At 44.2% G+C, this 24,945-nt stretch overlaps 1 protein-coding gene across 2 annotated transcripts; it reads right to left on the reverse strand.

Annotated features, from left to right (window-relative positions):
* Nucleotides 1–515: 515 nt before the first annotated feature.
* LOC142188688 (uncharacterized) lies at nucleotides 516–24,305 on the reverse strand. 2 transcript variants are annotated; one of them, XM_075261929.1, is made up of 6 exons: nucleotides 24,290–24,305; nucleotides 23,952–24,060; nucleotides 5,533–5,627; nucleotides 4,872–4,950; nucleotides 4,644–4,775; nucleotides 517–3,077 (listed from the first exon to the last, which is right to left on the reverse strand). In XM_075261929.1, the coding sequence occupies exons 2-6, from the start codon at nucleotides 24,013–24,015 to the stop codon at nucleotides 1,921–1,923; spliced, it is 1,527 nt and encodes a 508-aa protein (XP_075118030.1). In that variant the 5' UTR covers nucleotides 24,016–24,060; nucleotides 24,290–24,305; the 3' UTR covers nucleotides 517–1,920. The 2 variants fall into 2 exon arrangements, with proteins under 2 accessions (XP_075118031.1, XP_075118030.1); XM_075261930.1 differs by lacking the exons at nucleotides 4,872–4,950; nucleotides 24,290–24,305 and having other exon boundaries at nucleotides 516–3,077; nucleotides 4,644–4,752; nucleotides 23,952–24,080.
* Nucleotides 24,306–24,945: the final 640 nt, after the last annotated feature.

Genomic DNA, 24,945 nt, shown 5'->3' on the forward strand with positions numbered 1-24,945 from the left:
ACACTGACAGAGCTGACCTCTCCATACCAAACCTACAGAGCAGGTACTGTGCCACCTGCTGTTGTTACCAGAGCGAGAGTCTGGCAGTCGGGCTTCTGTATAGTCAGAATACAGTTTCTTTAGTTATAGTTAGTTCTCAGCCGAGAAGGCTTTTGTTTGTTTGTGCCTTTGCAAAGGCACTGCAAGTGAATAAAGCCTGACCTTGTGTGCAACCCAGTCTCTGTGTCCTCTGTTTCCTGCACTGCTGCAAGCATCTACCTGAGTGATTCTCCACACTGGATTTGCACCCAGCCGTAACTAAACTTGACTAAATAAATAACATATGTCAGCTCACCCACAGATCTTCTGATTTAAAAAGAAAAAAAAAAAATGTCCATTACCTTATGGAGAAAGGAAGGTGCTCGGAAAATTCGGCCTCTCAGCCCAAGGTGTAAGTACAAGCGTCCATGAATTGAAAAAATCCAGCATCTATTCCTTTATATAAAATGTAACTTTTATTATGAAAAAGTTTTCCGGAGCATAAGCCGCTCCATAAAATCAAATACAAGTATAACACGATGGCAGAGATGAAATGACGTCTGACTGACGCAATTCGGGGCGTTATTGTAGCCCCTTAATCATAGTCTGGCAGTCGGGCTTCTGTATAGTCAGAATACAGTTTCTTTAGTTATAGTTAGTTCTCAGCCGAGAAGGCTTTTGTTTGTTTGTGCCTTTGCAAAGGCACCGCAAGTGAATAAAGCCTGACCTTGTGTGCAACCCAGTCTCTGTGTCCTCGGTTTCCTGCACTGCTGCAAGCATCTACCTGAGCGATTCTCCACACTGGATTTGCACCCAGCCGTAACTAAACTTGGGCAGAGGTTGCAGGGACGTCGAGGAACTTCCTTGGACGTGGATTTCCAGGAGCTCCAGGTCAGTGCCTCACAGTACTCTATTTAGCCTGCAATAGGCATGAATGTTTTTTTGCACTGCACACTCACCCTCAGGGCTTTACAGAGACTCCTTGACTTTTACAGGCAGTTTATCCCAAACTTATCTCTTTGTGTCCAACACCAAGCAATCTGTCCTGAAGGTCATTGACTTCTCTGTAGGAGCAGATGCGGTGCTGTACAGGAGAGCAGAGGATACCAGCAGAGATACCAGACTCCATGTGCTGGGATTTCTCCTACGACTTTCAGAGCTCTCCTATAAGTAGTGATGACCTCCTCACAGAGCTCTGGATCTGTCTTAGGATCTGCTCTGATACAATCCTATAAAAAGGAAAAAGGGGGAGAGGCGGAGCGGTGATCTAGTGTTGTACTTTGAACAATTGGGTGTCGTAAGAATTCCACAAAATGGCCTCTTACCTCAAGGTGTTGTGAATCGTCACAACACCTAAACAGCATTCCTATACTCCCCAGATTAGGTGGCAGTAACGCCCCCTTACGCTACCCTTCACATTGTGTAATCAACAAATACAGGATACCCTCAAAGTACAGGACCGATGTGGTGGGGAGGGGTTTGGGCGAAGTGTGCACAAATACGGGCTTGAGCCGTGGTCGTGACTTCTTCAAAACTCTATTAGAAAAACAGCACTACGCGTTTTGGGCAGAGCCCTGTATCAAGTGCAAACAATCACTGGCTGTTTCCTAATAAGGTTCTGAAGAAGTCATGTCCACGACTCAAGCCCGTAACTGTGCGCACTTCGCCCAAACTCCTCCCCACCACATCGGTCCTGTACTAATTCCGGAAAGACTTTCACCATATGGACAATATTCGCTTACAGTATATATGGCCTGACGGCTTACAAAAACGAAGAATTTCCCACAAGAATAAGATTTCTTCGATGGAGATTTTTTTTCTTTCACACGTACAGGAGAACATCACCATGGTTTCCTCACCTGATCAATTCTCTCAGGCTTTACAAATAAAACATTTCCCACATTATATATACGTCGTCTCTCTTGTGTGAATTCTTTCGTGTCTAACAAGACTTGATTGATGTTTGAAACGTTTCCCACATACTGAACATGAATATGGCTCCTCTCCTGTGTGAATTCTCATATGTTTGACAAGACTTGATTTATCCCTAAAACATTTTTCACATTCTGAACATGAATATTGCTTATCCCCTGTGTGAATTCTCTCATGTTTAACAAGAATTGATTTAACTCTGAAACATTTCCCACATTCTGAACATGAATATGGCTTCTCTCCTGTGTGGATTTTCTCATGTATAGCAAGAGTTGCTTTATCCTTATACCATTTCCCACATTCTGGACATGAATAAGGCTTCTCTCCTGTGTGAATCCTCTTATGTTTAACAAGACTTGATGGATCTCTAAAACATTTCCCACATTCTGCACATGGATAGGGCTTTTCACCTGTGTGAATTCTCTCATGTGTAACAAGATGTGCTTTATCTTTAAAACTTTTCCCACATTCTGAGCATGCATATGGCTTCTCTCCAGTGTGGATTTTCTCATGTATAACAAGAGTTGCTTTATCCCTATAACATTTCCCACATTCTGGACATGAATAAGGCTTCTCTCCTGTGTGACTTCTCTCATGTATAACAAGAGTTGCTCTATCTTTGAAACGTTTCCCACATTCTGGACATGAATATGGCTTCTCTCCTGTGTGAATTCTCTCATGTTTAACAAGAGTTGCTTTATCTTTAAAACATTTCCCACATTCTGGACATGAGTATGGCCTCTCTCCTGTGTGTCTTCTCACATGTGTAACAAGATTTGCTTTTTGAGTAAAACATTTCCCACATTCTGAACATAAATATGGCTTCTCTCCTGTGTGAATTTTTTTGTGCATATAAAGATGTGATCTTTGTGTATACCCTTTTCCACATTCCCCACAATGATACTGTTTCCCCTCTTTCTTCCTGGTACTTGTGGTCACAATCTGTGGTTGGTGAGAAGGTTCCTCATGATTCGGGGGATCATATGATGGATCTGTACTGTGACGTCCTGGATGTACATGAGGGGTAATGAGGTTTTCTCCTGAGGAGCGCTCCATCATATCTTCATCTTCTCCTTTACCACTTACTGATAACATGACGTTTTCCTCAGAGATCGCACTGGGATTGTCTGTTAAATAAATAATGAAACCCATATTAATCCTATCAAATTGTGCTGCAGTTTATACTACACTGAAGAGGGAGGAATGGGAGGGGCTACTTAGCCTCCTGTCCGTAATAGTGGGTGGAGCTACGTCCTCTGGTGGTGCCGTCATGGAGGGTTTACCAGAAACCAAAGTACCGGTAAGTCTTAATTCTACCTTTCATAGACTTCATGTCTTCTTATCTCGATTCTTTACAATAAGTGGCCCCACCAGAGATAACACTGTGACTAGAGATCAGCCCTTCTGTATTTTTCTTCTGGTGACATCACTGGCTCCTATTAACCCTTCTGGATCACAGGAACGCAGGACTTCTGGCTTAATCAAACCCTGTGACCTGCGAGACTCTGTGACTGGAGCCTCCATACAAAGACATATCGTTGTATGATATGTCCCTTGGAGGTCGGGGTGCAGTCACCCCCAGAAAATCCTCAGGTGCACAAGGTGAAGGCGCACGTTTCCAGTCCAAACATGGTGCTGTGGGACCAAGGGAAAGGTCCAGACTCATAGGGGACTGGGGTGTCATATTGGGTGTCTACACGATGGGGCTGTCTCCACTAACCACGTCATACCCCCTGCCGAGCACTGCGCTCCTATGGTGAGGAGTTATCACTGTGCATAGGGCTTTATATTTATTTTATAGTTTTTTTTTATTATTTTTTATTCTCCTTTGTTGGTATTTGCCGTATTAGGTCAGTGCTATTTATTGGTACATTATTGTTTTGTATATGCTGATATTATACGGGCTGATATTATACAGTATGTGCTGATATTATACGTGCTGATATTATACGTGCTGATATTAATCGAGCTGATATTATACCGGCTGATATTATACCGGCTGATATTATACCGACTGATATTACACGTGCTGATATTATACCGGCTGATATTATACCGGCTGATATTATATGTGCTGATATTATACCGGCTGATATTAATCGAGCTGATATTATACGTACTGATATTATACCGGCTGATATTATTCTGGCTGATATTAATCGTGCTGATATTATACCGGCTTTTTTTTTTAACCAGTTGTGGTGACCTCACCATTCTAGATGGCGCCATCTTGTCTGTCCTTGTAGTCACCGCCCTGACCAGACTTGTATTTTCCTTCTCAGCTTATTGTGACCGGGGACGATATTCAGTTCTAGATAATCCTCAGCCCTTTCTGACCCTCCGACCCCAAGGGATTGTCCCCGGGGAAGAACCGCAACAAATTATTCCTAGTAATCTGTAGGATCTCCAAGGAGAATAAGAGAGACTTCCCCCAATGTATTCACTAGGACTAATGGCGGGATGGAGACGCTCCTGCCCCAGTCTGACCAGGACCAGAAACTCCTCCCATCTCTATCCAGTAGTCCAGTATTCACACAACGCTCGGCTACAACTTCTGTTTTATGGCTTATAGTTCTGTTCTTAGTTTAATAGCTGGAATTACTTTCTGCCGGAGAGTTACTGGACTGGAGGTCTAAGGGGGAACCGACCTGGAGAAACCTGGGACTTCTCCTTCTCCATTCATGACTCCGTACCTGTGGTAACACCTCCTGGAATCTCCTCCTCCACTTCCCTCTTACACAGGTGATGGCCCCTCATCCTCTCTTCTTCAGCCTCCGCTTTAATATCAGTCACATCTTCTCCCTGATTTCTGGCAATGGCTCCATCTGTAGGAAACACACAGTGATGGGATAGATTGCCATGTGATGGTGAGGAGATGATGGGAGTAGTAGTATCTAGAGGAGAAAGTCTCCGCTCCTTACACTGCTGATCAGTCCAGGAATCCGTCTCCTCTTCTGCTTCTTCTTTAACCTCAACCTTAATATCCATCAGATCTTCACCCTAAACAGGGAAGAAACAATGTAATATCTTTGGTCCAGTCACTTTATGGTCTGAATATAGCGCCCCCTACCTGCTGACTGTCTGGTACATGTATAAGTGCAGGAGCTCCACCCCCTATATAGATGTACCCCAGGACTCAGCAGCGCCATCTACCTGCTGACTGTCTGGTACATGTATGAGTGCAGGAGCTCCACCCCCTATATAGATGTACCCCAGGACTCAGCAGCGCCCCCTACCTGCTGACTGTCTGGTACATGTATGAGTACAGGAGCGGCGAGCTCCACCCCCTATATAGATGTACCCCAGGACTCAGCAGCGCCATCTACCTGCTGACTGTCTGGTACATGTATGAGTACAGGAGCGGCGAGCTCCACCCCCTATATAGATGTACCCCAGGACTCAGCAGCGCCATCTACCTGCTGACTGTCTGGTACATGTATGAGTGCAGGAGCTCCACCCCCTATATAGATGTACCCCAGGACTCAGCAGCGCCATCTACCTGCTGACTGTCTGGTACATGTATGAGTGCAGGAGCTCCACCCCCTATATAGATGTACCCCAGGACTCAGCAGCGCCCCCTACCTGCTGACTGTCTGGGACATTCTCCTCCGGGCAGTCCTGGGAATACAGAGGACTCAGGGGACATCTCTCGGGGGGATTTCTCCTACTGGATCCATCTGTGGAGACACAAACACACAGTGACGAAATACATGAGCTGCTGGAGATCTGTCTATACATCAGACACTTCTGGGGTTACTTATGGGGTGACCCTAATAACTTTCTGTTACACCCCATGTTATGTCGCAGTGAATAGTGCTGTTATTATACTCTGGTGTCTGGGCTGGTTTGGGGTATGACGGGTGCACTGTTGCTCCCAGTTCTCTGCTCCGGCTTCTATGTCTCATTGCCATCAGGGATTATCTATAGATTTGGGGTCCTAGAGATGATAGACAGTGATTGGGGTCCAGACCTCCCCGGTCATGCAGTGGATTATGGCCATCCTCGGGGATCGCCGCAGTGTCACAGCTGAAGGATCCGTTCGGGCTCTAATATCTATGAGTAGGATCTGACAATCCTTCTAGTACTTACTAATAAGCTGCTGCTGCTATCCTGTAGTCCCCTGGTATACAGTCCTATGAAAAAGTTTGGGCACCCCTATTAATCTTAATCATTTTTTTGTTCTAAATATTTTGGTGTTTGCAACAGCCATTTCAGTTTGATATATCTAATAACTGATGGACACAGTAATATTTCAGGATTGAAATGAGGTTTATTGTACTAACAGAAAATGTGCAATATGCAATATACCAAAATTTGACCGGTGAAAAAGTATGGGCACCCTTATCATTTTATTGATTTGAATTCCCCTAACTACTTTTTACTGACTTACTGAAGCACAAAATTGGTTTTGTAACCTCAGTGAGCTTTGAACTTCATAGCCAGGTGTATCCAATCATAAGAAAAGGTATTTAAGGTGGCCAATTGCAAGTTGATCTCCTATTTGAATCTCCTCTGAAGAGTGGCATCATGGGCTACTCAAAACAACTCTCAAATGATCTGAAAACAAAGATTGTTCAACATAGTTGTTCAGGGGAAGGATACAAAACGTTGTCTCAGAGATTTAACCTGTCAGTTTCCACTGTGAGGAACATAGTAAGGAAATGGAAGACCACAGGGACAGTTCTTGTTAAGCCCAGAAGTGGCAGGCCAAGAAAAATATCAGAAAGGCAGAGAAGAAGAATGGTGAGAAGAGTCAAGGACAATCCACAGACCACCTCCAAAGAGCTGCAGCATCATCTTGCTGCAGATGGTGTCACTGTGCATCGGTCAACTATACAGCGCACTTTGCACAAATAGAAGCTGTATGGGAGAGTGATGAGAAAGAAGCCGTTTCTGCACGTACGCCACAAATAGAGTTGCCTGAGGGATGAAAAAGCACATTTGGACAAGGCAGCTTCATTTTGGAAACAAAGATTGAGTTGTTTGGTTATAAAAAAAGGCGTTATGCATGGCGTCCAAAAAGAAACAGCATTCCAAGAAAAACACTTGCTACCCACTGTAAAATTTGGTGGAGGTTCCATCATGCTTTGGGGCTGTGTGGCCAATGCCGGCATCGGGAATCTTGTTAAAGTTGAGGGTCGCATGGATTCCACTCAGTATCAGCAGATTCTTGAGAATAATGTTCAAGAATCAGTGACGAAGTTGAAGTTACGCCGGGGATGGATATTTCAGCAAGACAATGATCCAAAACACCGCTCCAAATCCTCAGGCATTCATGCAGAGGAACAATGACAATGTTCTGGAATGGCCATCCCAGTCCCCAGACCTGAATATCATTGAACATCTGTGGGATGATTTGAAGCGGGCTGTCCATGCTCGGCCACCATCTAACTTAACTGAACTTGAATTGTTTGTCCAAAATCCCTTCATCCAGGATCCAGAAACTGATTAAAAGCTACAGGAAGCGACTAGAGGCTGTTATCTTTGCAAAAGGAGGATCTACTAAATATTAATGTCACTTTTCTGTTGAGGTGCCCATATTTTTGCACCGGTCAAATTTTGGTTTAATGCATATTGCACATTTTCTGTTAGTACAATAAACCTCATTTCAATCCTGAAATATTACTGTGTCCATCAGTTATTAGATATATCAAACTGAAATGGCTGTTATAAACACCAAAATATTTAGAACTAAAAATGATTAAGATTAATAGGGGTGCCCAAACTTTTTCATAGGACTGTATATACTGCTGACCTTGCCATATGTACAATAATGGTCACCTATCATCTGGTTACTTGGATCCCAGCGAGCCCACAATCATTGTGTTGGACAGACGGCTTCTCGCTGGAACTTCTCCCTCTTTCTCCATCTGAGATGTTTCATTTCTTGGTTTTGTATAAAAGTTTCCACAACAAGCGATCGGAGCAAGTTCTCTGTAAGTTTGTACCTGGCGCGGTGTCATAGGGTGGTGTGATTCTGATTGGAAGCGACACCTTAACCCTTTCATCGCCAGGCATGTACACTGTACCTGCTCCCAAGGTGGCATTTCAGTAGCGGAGGACGTACTTAGTACATCCTCCCTACTAATGCCGATATCTCTGGACTGCGTCAACATATCTTGATGCTTTAAAATGCATTTTAAAGAACAGACTCTCATCTTTAAAATGATACCAGGGACTTGCTGATTTTACTTACAGTTTTGGAACGATTCACTGTTGAAAACACTATTTGGCATTGAGATCCAACTGCAGATCTCAATTCCCGACAGCGTTTCAACAGTGAATTTCTCCAAAACTCTACATCCAATCATCGAGTTCTTGATATCATTTTAAAGATGGGATTCTCCTCTTTAAAATGCAATTGAAAGCAGCAAGATATGTTGATGTAGTCCAAAGATATAGAGCTCCAAAGTGTCCCGTCCCCTCCTGTCTAAGCAAGCAATTTGCGATCTAACAAGAAAGGAAGAGGGACACGGAGCAGCCCAGCAGAGAGAGAGAGACAGAGAAACGATCAGACTCTCTGCATAACTTGTATGTGACAGCAGGAGGGGGGTGGCAGGGACTCTATTGTCCCTATTAACCCTTCTCCTGCCAATCAGAGCGTATACTATACATTTGTCTCTGATTGTCACATACAGGTATAATGTGATTCCCCCCTGAGCTTTACTAGTGGGGTATTCTTATGTTATACCTCCTGAACATAACCAGGAAGTTTATTGGCGCTGTGACCCAGACGTTTACCATTGTCCAGGTCGCAGCGCCAAAAAAAAAAGTTGCACCAAACACTTACACAACATATACATAAAGTCTCAAAGTTTACATTTCACCCAATCCCTGTCCTGTCTATACCTGAGCTTTCTACAGTAAAATACGTCTCTAGTGATGTCCGTTACACGCTAAAATAATAGTAATAATGATTATCACTAGAGATGACGTATAGATTGCTAAAATTATTATAGGGGGATGGAAAATAACATTTATATGTAAAGTCCTATTTAATTTGCATGCACAAAATGGGATGGCGCATTTCTGCGATTCTTTAACACCCGCCCCTGTATATATATACATGTGTGGTATATACATGTGTGGTGTGTACTGTATATACATGTGTGGTATGTACTGTGTATATATATATATAGTGTGGTATATATACATGTGTGGTATATACATGTGTGGTGTGTACTGTATATACATGTGTGGTATGTACTGTGTATATATATATATATATATATATATATATATATAGTGTGGTATATATACATGTGTGGTATGTACTGTGTATATATATATATAGTGTGGTATATATACATGTGTGGTATGTACTGTGTATATATATATATAGTGTGGTATATATACATGTGTGGTAAGTATGAACTCCTCACATATTGCAGTTTTATGGACAGTACATTGTGTTTGCAGGCAGGGTTGCTTGAGTCGCACTTTAGTGGCAAATTTGAATTTTTTCGCAATTTTTGCAAACAATCTCTGTTTGCGGCAAAGTTGAATGAAGGTGGTTGTATATATGGACTATTAAATTGTGTTTTTCTATCCGGTATGCTGTGTGCTCTCAATAAAGTTAGATTTTGGTGTCACAGTCACAGTATAGGTGCAGTATAGCTTTATAACATATTAGTGAATTACAGCACAATCCTGCCTGTCTTCTGTAATTGGGTTTCTGGGAGTCCGAGCTCTTGTTGTGGTTGATGTTTGCGGTACATATAGTATATTTACACATTGTATACACCGTACGCTATTACTATAAATGTATTTTGTATATGAATCTGAGATTGAACAGGAGTTTTAGGTGCAAATATGTGTTTTAGGGCATTTTTTCAAAAAATTATTTGTGTTTGTCACAGAGTTGCATGAAGGTGGATGTGGCTATCGATGACCAATTGAGACATTTGTAATCTTCAGGTTGTCTACTTTCAAAAAATATATAGGGTTTAGGGGTTCACTTACTTTTCATGGTCTGTAATCCCTACATTTTATAGGATGAGACTTTTGTAACATTTCCAACTTCAAAGCAAAATTTTGTTCCTTCCAGTTCTGGTGATTTTCTGAAGACACGTGCGTGCGGGTGTAGGCCATAGTGATATGTATATACAGGTGTAGGCCATAGTGATATGTATATACAGGTGTAGGCCATAGTGATATGTATATACAGGTGTAGGCCATAGTGATATGTATATACAGGTGTAGGCCATAGTGATATGTATATACAGGTGTAGTAGGCCATAGTGATATGTATATACAGGTGTAGGCCATAGTGATATGTATATACAGGTGTAGTAGGCCATAGTGATATGTATATACAGGTGTAGGCCATAGTGATATGTATATACAGGTGTAGTAGGCCATAGTGATATGTATATACAGGTGTAGGCCATAGTGATATGTATATACAGGTGTAGGCCATAGTGATATGTATATACAGGTGTAGGCCATAGTTATATGTATATACAGGTGTAGTAGGCCATAGTGATATGTATATACAGGTGTAGGCCATAGTGATATGTATATACAGGTGTAGGCCATAGTTATATGTATATACAGGTGTAGTAGGCCATAGTGATATGTATATACAGGTGTAGGCCATAGTGATATGTATATACAGGTGTAGTAGGCCATAGTGATATGTATATACAGGTGTAGGCCATAGTGATATGTATATACAGGTGTAGGCCATAGTTATATGTATATACAGGTGTAGGCCATAGTGATATGTATATACAGGTGTAGTAGGCCATAGTGATATGTATATACAGGTGTAGGCCATAGTGATATGTATATACGGTGTAGTAGGCCATAGTGATATGTATATACAGGTGTAGGCAATAGTGATATGTATATACAGGTGTAGTAGGCCATAGTGATATGTATATACAGGTGTAGGCCATAGTGATATGTATATACAGGTGTAGGCCATAGTGATATGTATATACAGGTGTAGGCCATAGTGATATGTATATACAGGTGTAGGCCATAGTGATATGTATATACAGGTGTAGGCCATAGTGATATGTATATACAGGTGTAGTAGGCCATAGTGATATGTATATACAGGTGTAGGCCATAGTGATATGTATATACAGGTGTAGCCCATAGTGATATGTATATACAGGTGTAGTAGGCCATAGTGATATGTATATACAGGTGTAGGCCATAGTGATATGTATATACAGGTGTAGCCCATAGTGATATGTATATACAGGTGTAGTAGACCATAGTGATATGTATATACAGGTGTAGGTCATAGTGATATGTATATACGGTGTAGTAGGCCATAGTGATATGTATATACAGGTGTAGGCCATAGTGATATGTATATACAGGTGTAGGTCATAGTGATATGTATATACGGTGTAGTAGGCCATAGTGATATGTATATACAGGTGTAGGCCATAGTGATATGTATATACAGGTGTAGTAGGCCATAGTGATATGTATATACAGGTGTAGGCCATAGTGATATGTATATACAGGTGTAGTAGGCCATAGTGATATGTATATACAGGTGTAGGCCATAGTGATATGTATATACAGGTGTAGGCCATAGTGATATGTATATACAGGTGTAGTAGCCCATAGTGATATGTATATACAGGTGTAGGCCATAGTGATATGTATATACAGGTGTAGGCCATAGTGATATGTATATACAGGTGTAGGCCATAGTGATATGTATATACAGGTGTAGGCCATAGTGATATGTATATACAGGTGTAGGCCATAGTGATATGTATATACAGGTGTAGGCCATAGTGATATGTATATACAGGTGTAGGCCATAGTGATATGTATATACAGGTGTAGTAAGCCATAGTGATATGTATATACAGGTGTAGGCCATAGTGATATGTATATACAGGTGTAGGCCATAGTGATATGTATATACAGGTGTAGGCCATAGTGATATGTATATACAGGTGTAGTAGGCCATAGTGATATGTATATACAGGTGTAGTAGGCCATAGTGATATGTATATACAGGTGTAGGCCATAGTGATATGTATATACAGGTGTAGGCCATAGTGATATGTATATACAGGTGTAGGCCATAGTGATATGTATATACAGGTGTAGGCCATAGTGATATGTATATACAGGTGTAGTAGGCCATAGTGATATGTATATACAGGTGTAGGCCATAGTGATATGTATATACAGGTGTAGGCCATAGTGATATGTATATACAGGTGTAGGCCATAGTGATATGTATATACAGGTGTAGTAGGCCATAGTGATATGTATATACAGGTGTAGGCCATAGTGATATGTATATACAGGTGTAGGCCATAGTGATATGTATATACAGGTGTAGGCCATAGTGATATGTATATACAGGTGTAGTAGGCCATAGTGATATGTATATACAGGTGTAGGCCATAGTGATATGTATATACAGGTGTAGGCCATAGTGATATGTATATACAGGTGTAGCCCATAGTGATATGTATATACAGGTGTAGCCCATAGTGATATGTATATACAGGTGTAGGCCATAGTGATATGTATATACAGGTGTAGGCCATAGTGATATGTATATACAGGTGTAGGCCATAGTGATATGTATATACAGGTGTAGGCCATAGTGATATGTATATACAGGTGTAGGCCATAGTGATATGTATATACAGGTGTAGTAGGCCATAGTGATATGTATATACAGGTGTAGGCCATAGTGATATGTATATACAGGTGTAGTAGGCCATAGTGATATGTATATACAGGTGTAGGCCATAGTGATATGTATATACAGGTGTAGGCCATAGTGATATGTATATACAGGTGTAGGCCATAGTGATATGTATATACAGGTGTAGTAGGCCATAGTGATATGTATATACAGGTGTAGGCCATAGTGATATGTATATACAGGTGTAGGCCATAGTGATATGTATATACGGTGTAGTAGGCCATAGTGATATGTATATACAGGTGTAGGCCATAGTGATATGTATATACAGGTGTAGGCCATAGTGATATGTATATACAGATGTAGGCCATAGTGATATGTATATACAGGTGTAGGCCATAGTGATATGTATATACAGGTGTAGGCCATAGTGATATGTATATACAGGTGTAGTAGGCCATAGTGATATGTATATACAGGTGTAGGCCATAGTGATATGTATATACAGGTGTAGTAGGCCATAGTGATATGTATATACAGGTGTAGGCCATAGTGATATGTATATACAGGTGTAGGCCATAGTGATATGTATATACAGGTGTAGGCCATAGTGATATGTATATACAGGTGTAGCCCATAGTGATATGTATATACAGGTGTAGTAGGCCATAGTGATATGTATATACAGGTGTAGGCCATAGTGATATGTATATACAGGTGTAGGTCATAGTGATATGTATATACAGGTGTAGTAAGCCATAGTGATATGTATATACAGGTGTAGGCCATAGTGATATGTATATACAGGTGTAGGCCATAGTGATATGTATATACAGGTGTAGCCCATAGTGATATGTATATACAGGTGTAGCCCATAGTGATATGTATATACAGGTGTAGCCCATAGTGATATGTATATACAGGTGTAGGCCATAGTGATATGTATATACAGGTGTAGTAGCCCATAGTGATATGTATATACAGGTGTAGGCCATAGTGATATGTATATACGGTGTAGTAGGCCATAGTGATATGTATATACAGGTGTAGGCCATAGTGATATGTATATACAGGTGTAGGCCATAGTGATATGTATATACAGGTGTAGGCCATAGTGATATGTATATACAGGTGTAGTAGGCCATAGTGATATGTATATACAGGTGTAGTAGGCCATAGTGATATGTATATACAGGTGTAGGCCATAGTGATATGTATATACAGGTGTAGGCCATAGTGATATGTATATACAGGTGTAGGCCATAGTGATATGTATATACAGGTGTAGTAGGCCATAGTGATATGTATATACAGGTGTAGTAGGCCATAGTGATATGTATATACAGGTGTAGGCCATAGTGATATGTATATACAGGTGTAGGCCATAGTGATATGTATATACAGGTGTAGGCCATAGTGATATGTATATACAGGTGTAGGCCATAGTGATATGTATATACAGGTGTAGTAGGCCATAGTGATATGTATATACAGGTGTAGGCCATAGTGATATGTATATACAGGTGTAGGCCATAGTGATATGTATATACAGGTGTAGGCCATAGTGATATGTATATACAGGTGTAGGCCATAGTGATATGTATATACAGGTGTAGGCCATAGTGATATGTATATACAGGTGTAGGCCATAGTGATATGTATATACAGGTGTAGTAGGCCATAGTGATATGTATATACAGGTGTAGTAGCCCATAGTGATATGTATATACAGGTGTAGGCAATAGTGATATGTATATACAGGTGTAGCCCATAGTTATATGTATATACAGTGTAGGCCATAGTGATATGTATATACAGGTGTAGGCAATAGTGATATGTATATACAGGTGTAGCCCATAGTTATATGTATATACAGTGTAGGCCATAGTGATATGTATATACAGGTGTAGCCCATAGTGATATGTATATACAGGTGTAGGCCATAGTGATATGTATATACAGGTGTAGGCCATAGTGATATGTATATACAGGTGTAGGCAATAGTGATATGTATATACAGGTGTAGGCCATAGTGATATGTATATACAGGTGTAGGCCATAGTGATATGTATATACAGGTGTAGGCCATAGTGATATGTATATACAGGTGTAGGCCATAGTGATATGTATATATACAGGTGTAGTAAGCCATAGTGATATGTATATACAGGTGTAGGCCATAGTGATATGTATATACAGGTGTAGGCCATAGTGATATGTATATACAGGTGTAGCCCATAGTGATATGTATATACAGGTGTAGGCCATAGTGATATGTATATACAGGTGTAGCCCATAGTTATATGTATATACAGGTGTAGGCCATAGTGATATGTATATATACAGGTGTAGTAAGCCATAGTGATATGTATATACAGGTGTAGGCCATAGTGATATGTATATACAGGTGTAGGCCATAGTGATATGTATATACAGGTGTAGGCCATAGTGATATGTATATATACAGGTGTAGTAAGCCATAGTGATATGTATATACAGGTGTAGGCCATAGTGATATGTATGAACTCAGCAAATGTTGGCCTCTTATTTTTAGGAGGTTTGGTGCAGATAATTTTTTGTTTGGTTTCCACTTTTAACATCTAATTTACATTTTTTCATAAAACATTCACTTTAAATCAAAATGGCATGAAGGTGCCTGTCCGTATACAGTACCAAGTGGCATCCTGACAATGCTGCAGGTGTCTACTGTAAGAAAATATACAGGTATGGGGGGGGGGGTGCTTTTTTAATGTTGCAATTTAGGTTTGATTTGTCCATCTCAAAACTGTGAGAATTGCTCTGGCTACTGGAGGTGCAAAATGTCCAGAGACCCTTGGCAGTGAAAAGGTTAACTCCCAATTTCTACAGTTACAAACGCAAACTAAAGAGGCATCTTATCAGAGCGGCCGATCACAATGTCTAACGTAAACCCTTCCCCCTCCTCTGTCCCCGCCCCCACATTACCCCACATGATATGATGTCATCTCAGGATAACTTTATAGGTCCGAGCTCCATCCACATGTTACAGGACACGACTGGTGACGGCCCATAAAGTCTTATGTCTGTGTAATGACAGTCACCTCTATTACAGAAGTGTCTGACCCCTGTATAAGCAATACCGCCCCTGCTACCTCCTGTGTCCCCCCTCTACCTCATAGATTGTAAGCTCTTGTGTCCCCCCCTCTACCTCATAGAGTGTAAGCTCTTGTGTCCCCCCTCTACCTCATAGAGTGTAAGCTCTTGTGTCCCCCCCTCCTCTACCTCATAGATTGTAAGCTCTTGTGTCACCCCCTCTACCTCATAGATTGTAAGCTCTTGTGTCCCCCCCTCTACCTCATAGATTGTAAGCTCTTGTGTCCCCCCCTCTACCTCATAGACTGTAAGCTCTTGTGTCCCCCCCTCTACCTCATAGAGTGTAAGCTCTTGTGTCCCCCCCTCTACCTCATAGATTGTAAGCTCTTGTGTCACCCCCTCTACCTCATAGATTGTAAGCTCTTGTGTCCCCTCCTCTACCTCATAGATTGTAAGCTCTTGTGTCACCCCCTCTACCTCATAGATTGTAAGCTCTTGTGTCCCCCCCTCTACCTCATAGACTGTAAGCTCTTGTGTCCCCTCCTCTACCTCATAGATTGTAAGCTCTTGTGTCCCCTCCTCTACCTCATAGATTGTAAGCTCTTGTGTCCCCCCCTCTACCTCATAGATTGTAAGCTCTTGTGTCACCCCCTCTACCTCATAGACTGTAAGCTCTTGTGTCACCTCCTCTACCTCATAGATTGTAAGCTCTTGTGTCACCCCCTCTACCTCATAGATTGTAAGCTCTTGTGTCCCCCCCTCTACCTCATAGACTGTAAGCTCTTGTGTCCCCCCCTCTACCTCATAGACTGTAAGCTCTTGTGTCCCCCCTCTACCTCATAGATTGTAAGCTCTTGTGTCCCCTCCTCTACCTCATAGATTGTAAGCTCTTGTGTCCCCCCTCTACCTCATAGACTGTAAGCTCTTGTGTCACCCCCTCTACCTCATAGATTGTAAGCTCCTGTGTCACCCCCTCTACCTCATAGATTGTAAGCTCTTGTGTCCCCTCCTCTACCTCATAGATTGTAAGCTCTTGTGTCCCCCCTCTACCTCATAGATCGTAAGCTCTTGTGTCCCCCCTCTACCTCATAGACTGTAAGCTCTTGTGTCACCCCCTCTACCTCATAGAGTGTAAGCTCTTGTGTCCCCCCCTCTACCTCATAGACTGTAAGCTCTTGTGTCCCCCCTCTACCTCATAGATCGTAAGCTCTTGTGTCCCCCCTCTACCTCATAGACTGTAAGCTCTTGTGTCACCCCCTCTACCTCATAGAGTGTAAGCTCTTGTGTCCCCCCCTCTACCTCATAGACTGTAAGCTCCTGTGTCCCCCCCTCTACCTCATAGATTGTAAACTCTTGTGTCACCCCCTCTACCTCATAGATTGTAAGCTCTTGTGTCACCCCCTCTACCTCATAGATTGTAAGCTCTTGTGTCCCCCCCCCCTCTACCTCATAGATTGTAAGCTCTTGTGTCCCCCCCTCTACCTCATAGAGTGTAAGCTCTTGTGTCACCCCCTCCTCTACCTCATAGATTGTAAGCTCTTGTGTCACCCCCTCTACCTCATAGATTGTAAGCTCTTGTGTCACCCCCTCTACCTCATAGATTGTAAGCTCTTGTGTCCCCTCCTCTACCTCATAGATTGTAAGCTCTTGTGTCACCCCCTCTACCTCATAGATTGTAAGCTCTTGTGTCCCCCCCTCTACCTCATAGACTGTAAGCTCTTGTGTCCCCTCCTCTACCTCATAGATTGTAAGCTCTTGTGTCACCCCCTCTACCTCATAGATTGTAAGCTCTTGTGTCACCCCCTCTACCTCATAGATTGTAAGCTCTTGTGTCCCCTCCTCTACCTCATAGATTGTAAGCTCTTGTGTCCCCCCTCTACCTCATAGATTGTAAGCTCTTGTGTCCCCCCCTCTACCTCATAGACTGTAAGCTCTTGTGTCCCCTCCTCTACCTCATAGAGTGTAAGCTCTTGTGTCACCCCCTCTACCTCATAGATTGTAAGCTCTTGTGTCACCCCCTCTACCTCATAGATTGTAAGCTCTTGTGTCCCCCCTCTACCTCATAGATCGTAAGCTCTTGTGTCCCCCCTCTACCTCATAGATTGTAAGCTCCTGTGTCACCCCCTCTACCTCATAGATTGTAAGCTCTTGTGTCCCCTCCTCTACCTCATAGATTGTAAGCTCTTGTGTCCCCCCTCTACCTCATAGACTGTAAGCTCTTGTGTCACCCCCTCTACCTCATAGATTGTAAGCTCTTGTGTCACCCCCTCTACCTCATAGAGTGTAAGCTCTTGTGTCCCCCCCTCTACCTCATAGACTGTAAGCTCTTGTGTCACCTCCTCTACCTCATAGACTGTAAGCTCCTGTGTCCCCCCCTCTACCTCATAGATTGTAAGCTCTTGTGTCCCCTCCTCTACCTCATAGATTGTAAGCTCTTGTGTCACCCCCCTCTACCTCATAGATTGTAAGCTCTTGTGTCCCCCCTCTACCTCATAGATTGTAAGCTCTTGTGTCACCCCCTCTACCTCATAGAATGTAAGCTCCTGTGTCACCCCCTCTACCTCATAGATTGTAAGCTCTTGTGTCCCCTCCTCTACCTCATAGATTGTAAGCTCTTGTGTCCCCCCTCTACCTCATAGACTGTAAGCTCTTGTGTCACCCCCTCTACCTCATAGATTGTAAGCTCTTGTGTCACCCCCTCTACCTCATAGAGTGTAAGCTCTTGTGTCCCCCCCTCTACCTCATAGACTGTAAGCTCTTGTGTCACCTCCTCTACCTCATAGACTGTAAGCTCCTGTGTCACCCCCTCTACCTCATAGATTGTAAGCTCTTGTGTCACCCCCTCTACCTCATAGATTGTAAGCTCTTGTGTCACCCCCTCTACCTCATAGATTGTAAGCTCTTGTGTCACCCCCTCTACCTCATAGATTGTAAGCTCTTGTGTCACCCCCTCTACCTCATAGATTGTAAGCTCCTGTGTCACCCCCTCTACCTCATAGATTGTAAGCTCTTGTGTCACCCCCTCTACCTCATAGATTGTAAGCTCTTGTGTCACCCCCTCTACCTCATAGATTGTAAGCTCTTGTGTCCCCTCCTCTACCTCATAGATTGTAAGCTCTTGTGTCCCCCCTCTACCTCATAGATTGTAAGCTCTTGTGTCACCCCCTCTACCTCATAGATTGTAAGCTCTTGTGTCCCCTCCTCTACCTCATAGATTGTAAGCTCTTGTGTCCCCCCTCTACCTCATAGAGTGTAAGCTCTTGTGTCACCCCCTCTACCTCATAGAATGTAAGCTCTTGTGTCACCCCCTCTACCTCATAGATTGTAAGCTCTTGTGTCCCCCCTCTACCTCATAGATTGTAAGCTCTTGTGTCCCCTCCTCTACCTCATAGATTGTAAGCTCTTGTGTCCCCCCTCTACCTCATAGATTGTAAGCTCTTGTGTCCCCCCCTCTACCTCATAGATTGTAAGCTCTTGTGTCACCTCCTCTACCTCATAGAGTGTAAGCTCTTGTGTCCCCCCTCTACCTCATAGATTGTAAGCTCTTGTGTCCCCCCCTCTACCTCATAGATTGTAAGCTCTTGTGTCACCCCCTCTACCTCATAGAGTGTAAGCTCTTGTGTCCCCCCTCTACCTCATAGATTGTAAGCTCTTGTGTCCCCCCCTCTACCTCATAGAGTGTAAGCTCTTGTGTCCCCCCTCTACCTCATAGATTGTAAGCTCTTGTGTCCCCCCCTCTACCTCATAGATTGTAAGCTCTTGTGTCACCCCCTCTACCTCATAGAGTGTAAGCTCTTGTGTCACCCCTCTACCTCATAGATTGTAAGCTCTTGTGTCACCTCCTCTACCTCATAGACTGTAAGCTCTTGTGTCACCCCCTCTACCTCATAGATTGTAAGCTCTTGTGTCCCTCCTCTACCTCATAGATTGTAAGCTCTTGTGTCACCCCCTCTACCTCATAGATTGTAAGCTCTTGTGTCCCTCCTCTACCTCAGAGTGTAAGCTCTTGTGTCACCCCTCTACCTCATAGAGTGTAAGCTCTTGTGTCCCCTCCTCTACCTCATAGACTGTAAGCTCTTGTGTCACCCCCTCTACCTCATAGAGTGTAAGCTCTTGTGTCCCCCCTCTACCTCATAGATTGTAAGCTCTTGTGTCACCCCCTCTACCTCATAGAGTGTAAGCTCTTGTGTCCCCCCTCTACCTCATAGATTGTAAGCTCTTGTGTCACCCCCTCTACCTCATAGAGTGTAAGCTCTTGTGTCACCCCCTCTACCTCATAGATCTTGTGTCCCCCCCTCTACCTCATAGACTGTAAGCTCTTGTGTCACCCCCTCTACCTCATAGATTGTAAGCTCTTGTGTCCCCCCTCTACCTCATAGATTGTAAGCTCTTGTGTCACCCCCTCTACCTCATAGAGTGTAAGCTCTTGTGTCACCTCCTCTACCTCATAGATTGTAAGCTCTTGTGTCCCCCCCTCTACCTCATAGATTGTAAGCTCGTGTCACCCCCCTCTACCTCATAGATTGTAAGCTCTTGTGTCACCCCCTCTACCTCATAGATTGTAAGCTCTTGTGTCACCCCCTCTACCTCATAGATTGTAAGCTCTTGTGTCCCCCCCCTCTACCTCATAGAGTGTAAGCTCTTGTGTCACCCCCTCTACCTCATAGATTGTAAGCTCTTGTGTCCCCCCCCTCTACCTCATAGAGTGTAAGCTCTTGTGTCCCCCCCTCTACCTCATAGATTGTAAGCTCTTGTGTCACCCCTCTACCTCATAGATTGTAAGCTCTTGTGACACCCCCTCTACCTCATAGATCTTGTGTCCCCCCCTCTACCTCATAGATTGTAAGCTCTTGTGTCCCCCCTCTACCTCATAGATTGTAAGCTCTTGTGACACCCCCTCTACCTCATAGATCTTGTGTCCCCCCCTCTACCTCATAGATTGTAAGCTCTTGTGTCCCCCCTCTACCTCATAGATTGTAAGCTCTTGTGTCACCTCCTCTACCTCATAGATTGTAAGCTCTTGTGTCACCTCCTCTACCTCATAGATTGTAAGCTCTTGTGTCACCTCCTCTACCTCATAGATTGTAAGCTCTTGTGTCCCCTCCTCTACCTCATAGAGTGTAAGCTCTTGTGTCACCCCCTCTACCTCATAGAGTGTAAGCTCTTGTGTCACCTCCTCTACCTCATAGAGTGTAAGCTCTTGTGTCCCCCCCTCTACCTCATAGATTGTAAGCTCTTGTGTCCCCCCCTCTACCTCATAGATTGTAAGCTCTTGTGTCCCCCCCTCTACCTCATAGATTGTAAGCTCTTGTGTCACCCCCTCTACCTCATAGACTGTAAGCTCTTGTGTCACCCCCTCTACCTCATAGAGTGTAAGCTCTTGTGTCACCCCCTCTACCTCATAGAGTGTAAGCTCTTGTGTCACCCCCTCTACCTCATAGAGTGTAAGCTCTTGTGTCACCCCCTCTACCTCATAGAGTGTAAGCTCTTGTGTCACCCCCTCTACCTCATAGATTGTAAGCTCTTGTATCCCCCCCTCTACCTCATAGATTGTAAGCTCTTGTGTCCCCCCTCTACCTCATAGAGTGTAAGCTCTTGTGTCCCCCCCTCTACCTCATAGATTGTAAGCTCTTGTGTCACCCCCTCTACCTCATAGAGTGTAAGCTCTTGTGTCACCCCCTCTACCTCATAGATTGTAAGCTCTTGTGTCCCCCCTCTACCTCATAGATTGTAAGCTCTTGTGTCACCCCCTCTACCTCATAGATTGTAAGCTCTTGTGTCACCTCCTCTACCTCATAGACTGTAAGCTCTTGTGTCCCCCCTCTACCTCATAGAGTGTAAGCTCTTGTGTCACCCCCTCTACCTCATAGATTGTAAGCTCTTGTGTCACCCCCTCTACCTCATAGATTGTAAGCTCTTGTGTCCCCCCCTCTACCTCATAGAGTGTAAGCTCTTGTGTCCCCCCTCTACCTCATAGAGTGTAAGCTCTTGTGTCACCCCCTCTACCTCATAGATTGTAAGCTCTTGTGTCCCCCCCTCTACCTCATAGAGTGTAAGCTCTTGTGTCCCCCCTCTACCTCATAGATTGTAAGCTCTTGTGTCACCCCCTCTACCTCATAGATTGTAAGCTCTTGTGTCACCCCCTCCTCTACCTCATAGACTGTAAGCTCCTGTGTCACCCCCTCTACCTCATAGACTGTAAGCTCTTGTGTCCCCCCTCTACCTCATAGATTGTAAGCTCTTGTGTCACCCCCTCTACCTCATAGATTGTAAGCTCTTGTGTCACCCCCTCTACCTCATAGATTGTAAGCTCTTGTGTCCCCCCCTCTACCTCATAGAGTGTAAGCTCTTGTGTCCCCCCTCTACCTCATAGAGTGTAAGCTCTTGTGTCACCCCCTCTACCTCATAGATTGTAAGCTCTTGTGTCACCCCCTCTACCTCATAGATTGTAAGCTCTTGTGTCCCCCCCTCTACCTCATAGACTGTAAGCTCCTGTGTCACCCCCTCTACCTCATAGACTGTAAGCTCTTGTGTCCCCCCTCTACCTCATAGATTGTAAGCTCTTGTGTCACCCCCTCTACCTCATAGATTGTAAGCTCTTGTGTCACCCCCTCTACCTCATAGACTGTAAGCTCCTGTGTCCCCCCCCTCTACCTCATAGATTGTAAGCTCCTGTGTCCCCCCCTCTACCTCATAGATCTTGTGTCCCCCCCTCTACCTCATAGAGTGTAAGCTCTTGTGTCACCCCCTCTACCTCATAGACTGTAAGCTCTTGTGTCACCCCCTCTACCTCATAGATTGTAAGCTCTTGTGTCACCCCCTCTACCTCATAGACTGTAAGCTCCTGTGTCCCCCCCCTCTACCTCATAGATTGTAAGCTCCTGTGTCCCCCCCTCTACCTCATAGATCTTGTGTCCCCCCCTCTACCTCATAGATTGTAAGCTCTTGTGTCCCCCCCTCTACCTCATAGACTGTAAGCTCTTGTGTCACCCCCTCTACCTCATAGAGTGTAAGCTCTTGTGTCCCCCCCTCTACCTCATAGACTGTAAGCTCCTGTGTCACCCCCTCTACCTCATAGAGTGTAAGCTCTTGTGTCCCCCCCTCTACCTCATAGATTGTAAGCTCTTGTGTCCCCCCCTCTACCTCATAGATTGTAAGCTCTTGTGTCACCCTCTCTACCTCATAGATTGTAAGCTCTTGTGTCACCCCCTCTACCTCATAGATTGTAAGCTCTTGTGTCACCCCCTCTACCTCATAGACTGTAAGCTCCTGTGTCACCCCCTCTACCTCATAGATTGTAAGCTCTTGTGTCACCCCCTCTACCTCATAGACTGTAAGCTCTTGTGAGCAGGGCCCTCAGTGCCATTGTGTGAAATGACTTTCTCTGTAATGTATCTTTGTCTGTATCTGAACCCTACACATTGTACAGCGCTGCCGAATATGTTGGCGCTATACAAATAACATTTATTATTATTACTTCTGAGCAGCCCGTCCTCTGCCTGAGAGATTTGGCCCTCTCATACCCGCTATGTGACATTTTAGTACAAGGTTCTCTCTGGAGACATCTGATTTTTATTATTTCCTTGTAACATTTTTCTAATAGATCTTTATATTTGCAACGCCTGGAGCGCTCACATACATGGCGGCTGCTCCGTCCTGTTCAGAGGGGAATCTGTAAGAGAAGCCGTGTGATGTCTGCAGCTCCAGAGATCTATACACCGCATGGCTGCAGCTCCAGTGATGTATACACCGCATGGCTGCAGCTCCAGTGATGTATACACGGCATGGCTGCAGCTCCAGTGATGTATACACCGCATGGCTGCAGCTCCAGTGATGTATACACCGCATGGCTGCAGCTCCCTGTGTCCATCATATCATAGATCTACTGAGTACATTGAGAGACACAAAGAGCTGCCGCCCCTGCTCTGCACAGATCACTACTCAGAAGAGGAAGGACCTTATAGTGACATCATCACAGGTCCTGCACCACTAGCAGGGAAGAGACAGAGGCTGTGAAGCAAAAGCAGGAGGAGGGACTTACATAGAAGGACCACAGAGGAGGGCGTGAGGGGTGCACGGGAACGCCCACGGTGCACAGAGGGCTCATTTACATATACGTTTAAAAGGTAATTCATTAAAATGGGGGGGTCTTTTAACAAACGATTAGCAGGACCTGAGTGACCTCTGTAAAGACTAATCAGACATATGTTTATCTAAAATAGCGAAAATCCAGTGATGGAGCCCCTATAAGAAACCTGGGACTTCTCCTTCTCCATTCATGACCCCGTACCTGTGGTAACACCTCCTGGAATCTCCTCCTCCACTTCCCTCTTACACAGGTGATGGCCCCTCATCCTCTCTTCTTCAGCCTCCGCTTTAATATCAGTCACATCTTCTCCCTGATTTGTCAGAGGTCACAATTCAGAAATACAGGAGGGAAATCTAACAGATCAACATAAGAAAGCAGCAAAATCTCTGAGGAGCGGCGAGCTCCACCCCCTATATAGATGTGCCCCAGGACTCAGCAGCGCCATCTACCTGCTGACTGTCTGGTACATGTATGAGTACAGAAGCGGCGAGCTCCACCCCCTATATAGATGTGCCCCAGGACTCAGCAGCGCCCCCTACCTGCTGACTGTCTGGTACATTTATGAGTACAGGAGCGGTGAGCTCCACCCCCTATATAGATGTACCCCAGGACTCAGCAGCGCCATCTACCTGCTGACTGTCTGGTACATGTATGAGTACAGGAGCTCCACCCCCTATATAGATGTACCCCAGGACTCAGCAGCGCCATCTACCTGCTGACTGTCTGGTACATGTATGAGTGCAGGAGCTCCACCCCCTATATAGATGTACCCCAGGACTCAGCAGCGCCATCTACCTGCTGACTGTCTGGTACATGTATGAGTACAGGAGCTCCACCCCCTATATAGATGTGCCCCAGGACTCAGCAGCGCCCCCTACCTGCTGACTGTCTGGTACATGTATGAGTACAGGAGCGGCGAGCTCCACCCCCTATATAGATGTACCCCAGGACTCAGCAGCGCCATCTACCTGCTGACTGTCTGGTACATGTATAAGTACAGGAGCTCCACCCCCTATATAGATGTGCCCCAGGACTCAGCAGCGCCCCCTACCTGCTGACTGTCTGGTACATGTATAAGTACAGGAGCTCCACCCCCTATATAGATGTACCCCAGGACTCAGCAACGCCATCTACCTGCTGACTGTCTGGTACATGTATGAGTGCAGGAGCTCCACCCCCTATATAGATGTACCCC

The sequence above is a fragment of the Leptodactylus fuscus genome, unplaced genomic scaffold (assembly GCF_031893055.1).
Source record: "Leptodactylus fuscus isolate aLepFus1 unplaced genomic scaffold, aLepFus1.hap2 HAP2_SCAFFOLD_635, whole genome shotgun sequence".
Classification (NCBI taxonomy): Eukaryota; Metazoa; Chordata; class Amphibia; order Anura; family Leptodactylidae; genus Leptodactylus; species Leptodactylus fuscus.

Excerpts from the sequence above, each read along its gene's own strand:
- LOC142188688 (XM_075261929.1), bottom strand. The coding sequence starts at position 24,015 with ATGAGGGGCCATCACCTGTGTAAGAGGGAAGTGGAGGAGGAGATTCCA. Across the intron at positions 4,776-4,871 it reads TTCCTGGACTGATCAGCAGT|ATGGAGCCATTGCCAGAAAT; the intron begins GTAAGGAGCGGA and ends TGTTTCCTACAG. Across the intron at positions 3,078-4,643 it reads TCCAGGAGGTGTTACCACAG|ACAATCCCAGTGCGATCTCT; the intron begins GTACGGAGTCAT and ends TTTATTTAACAG.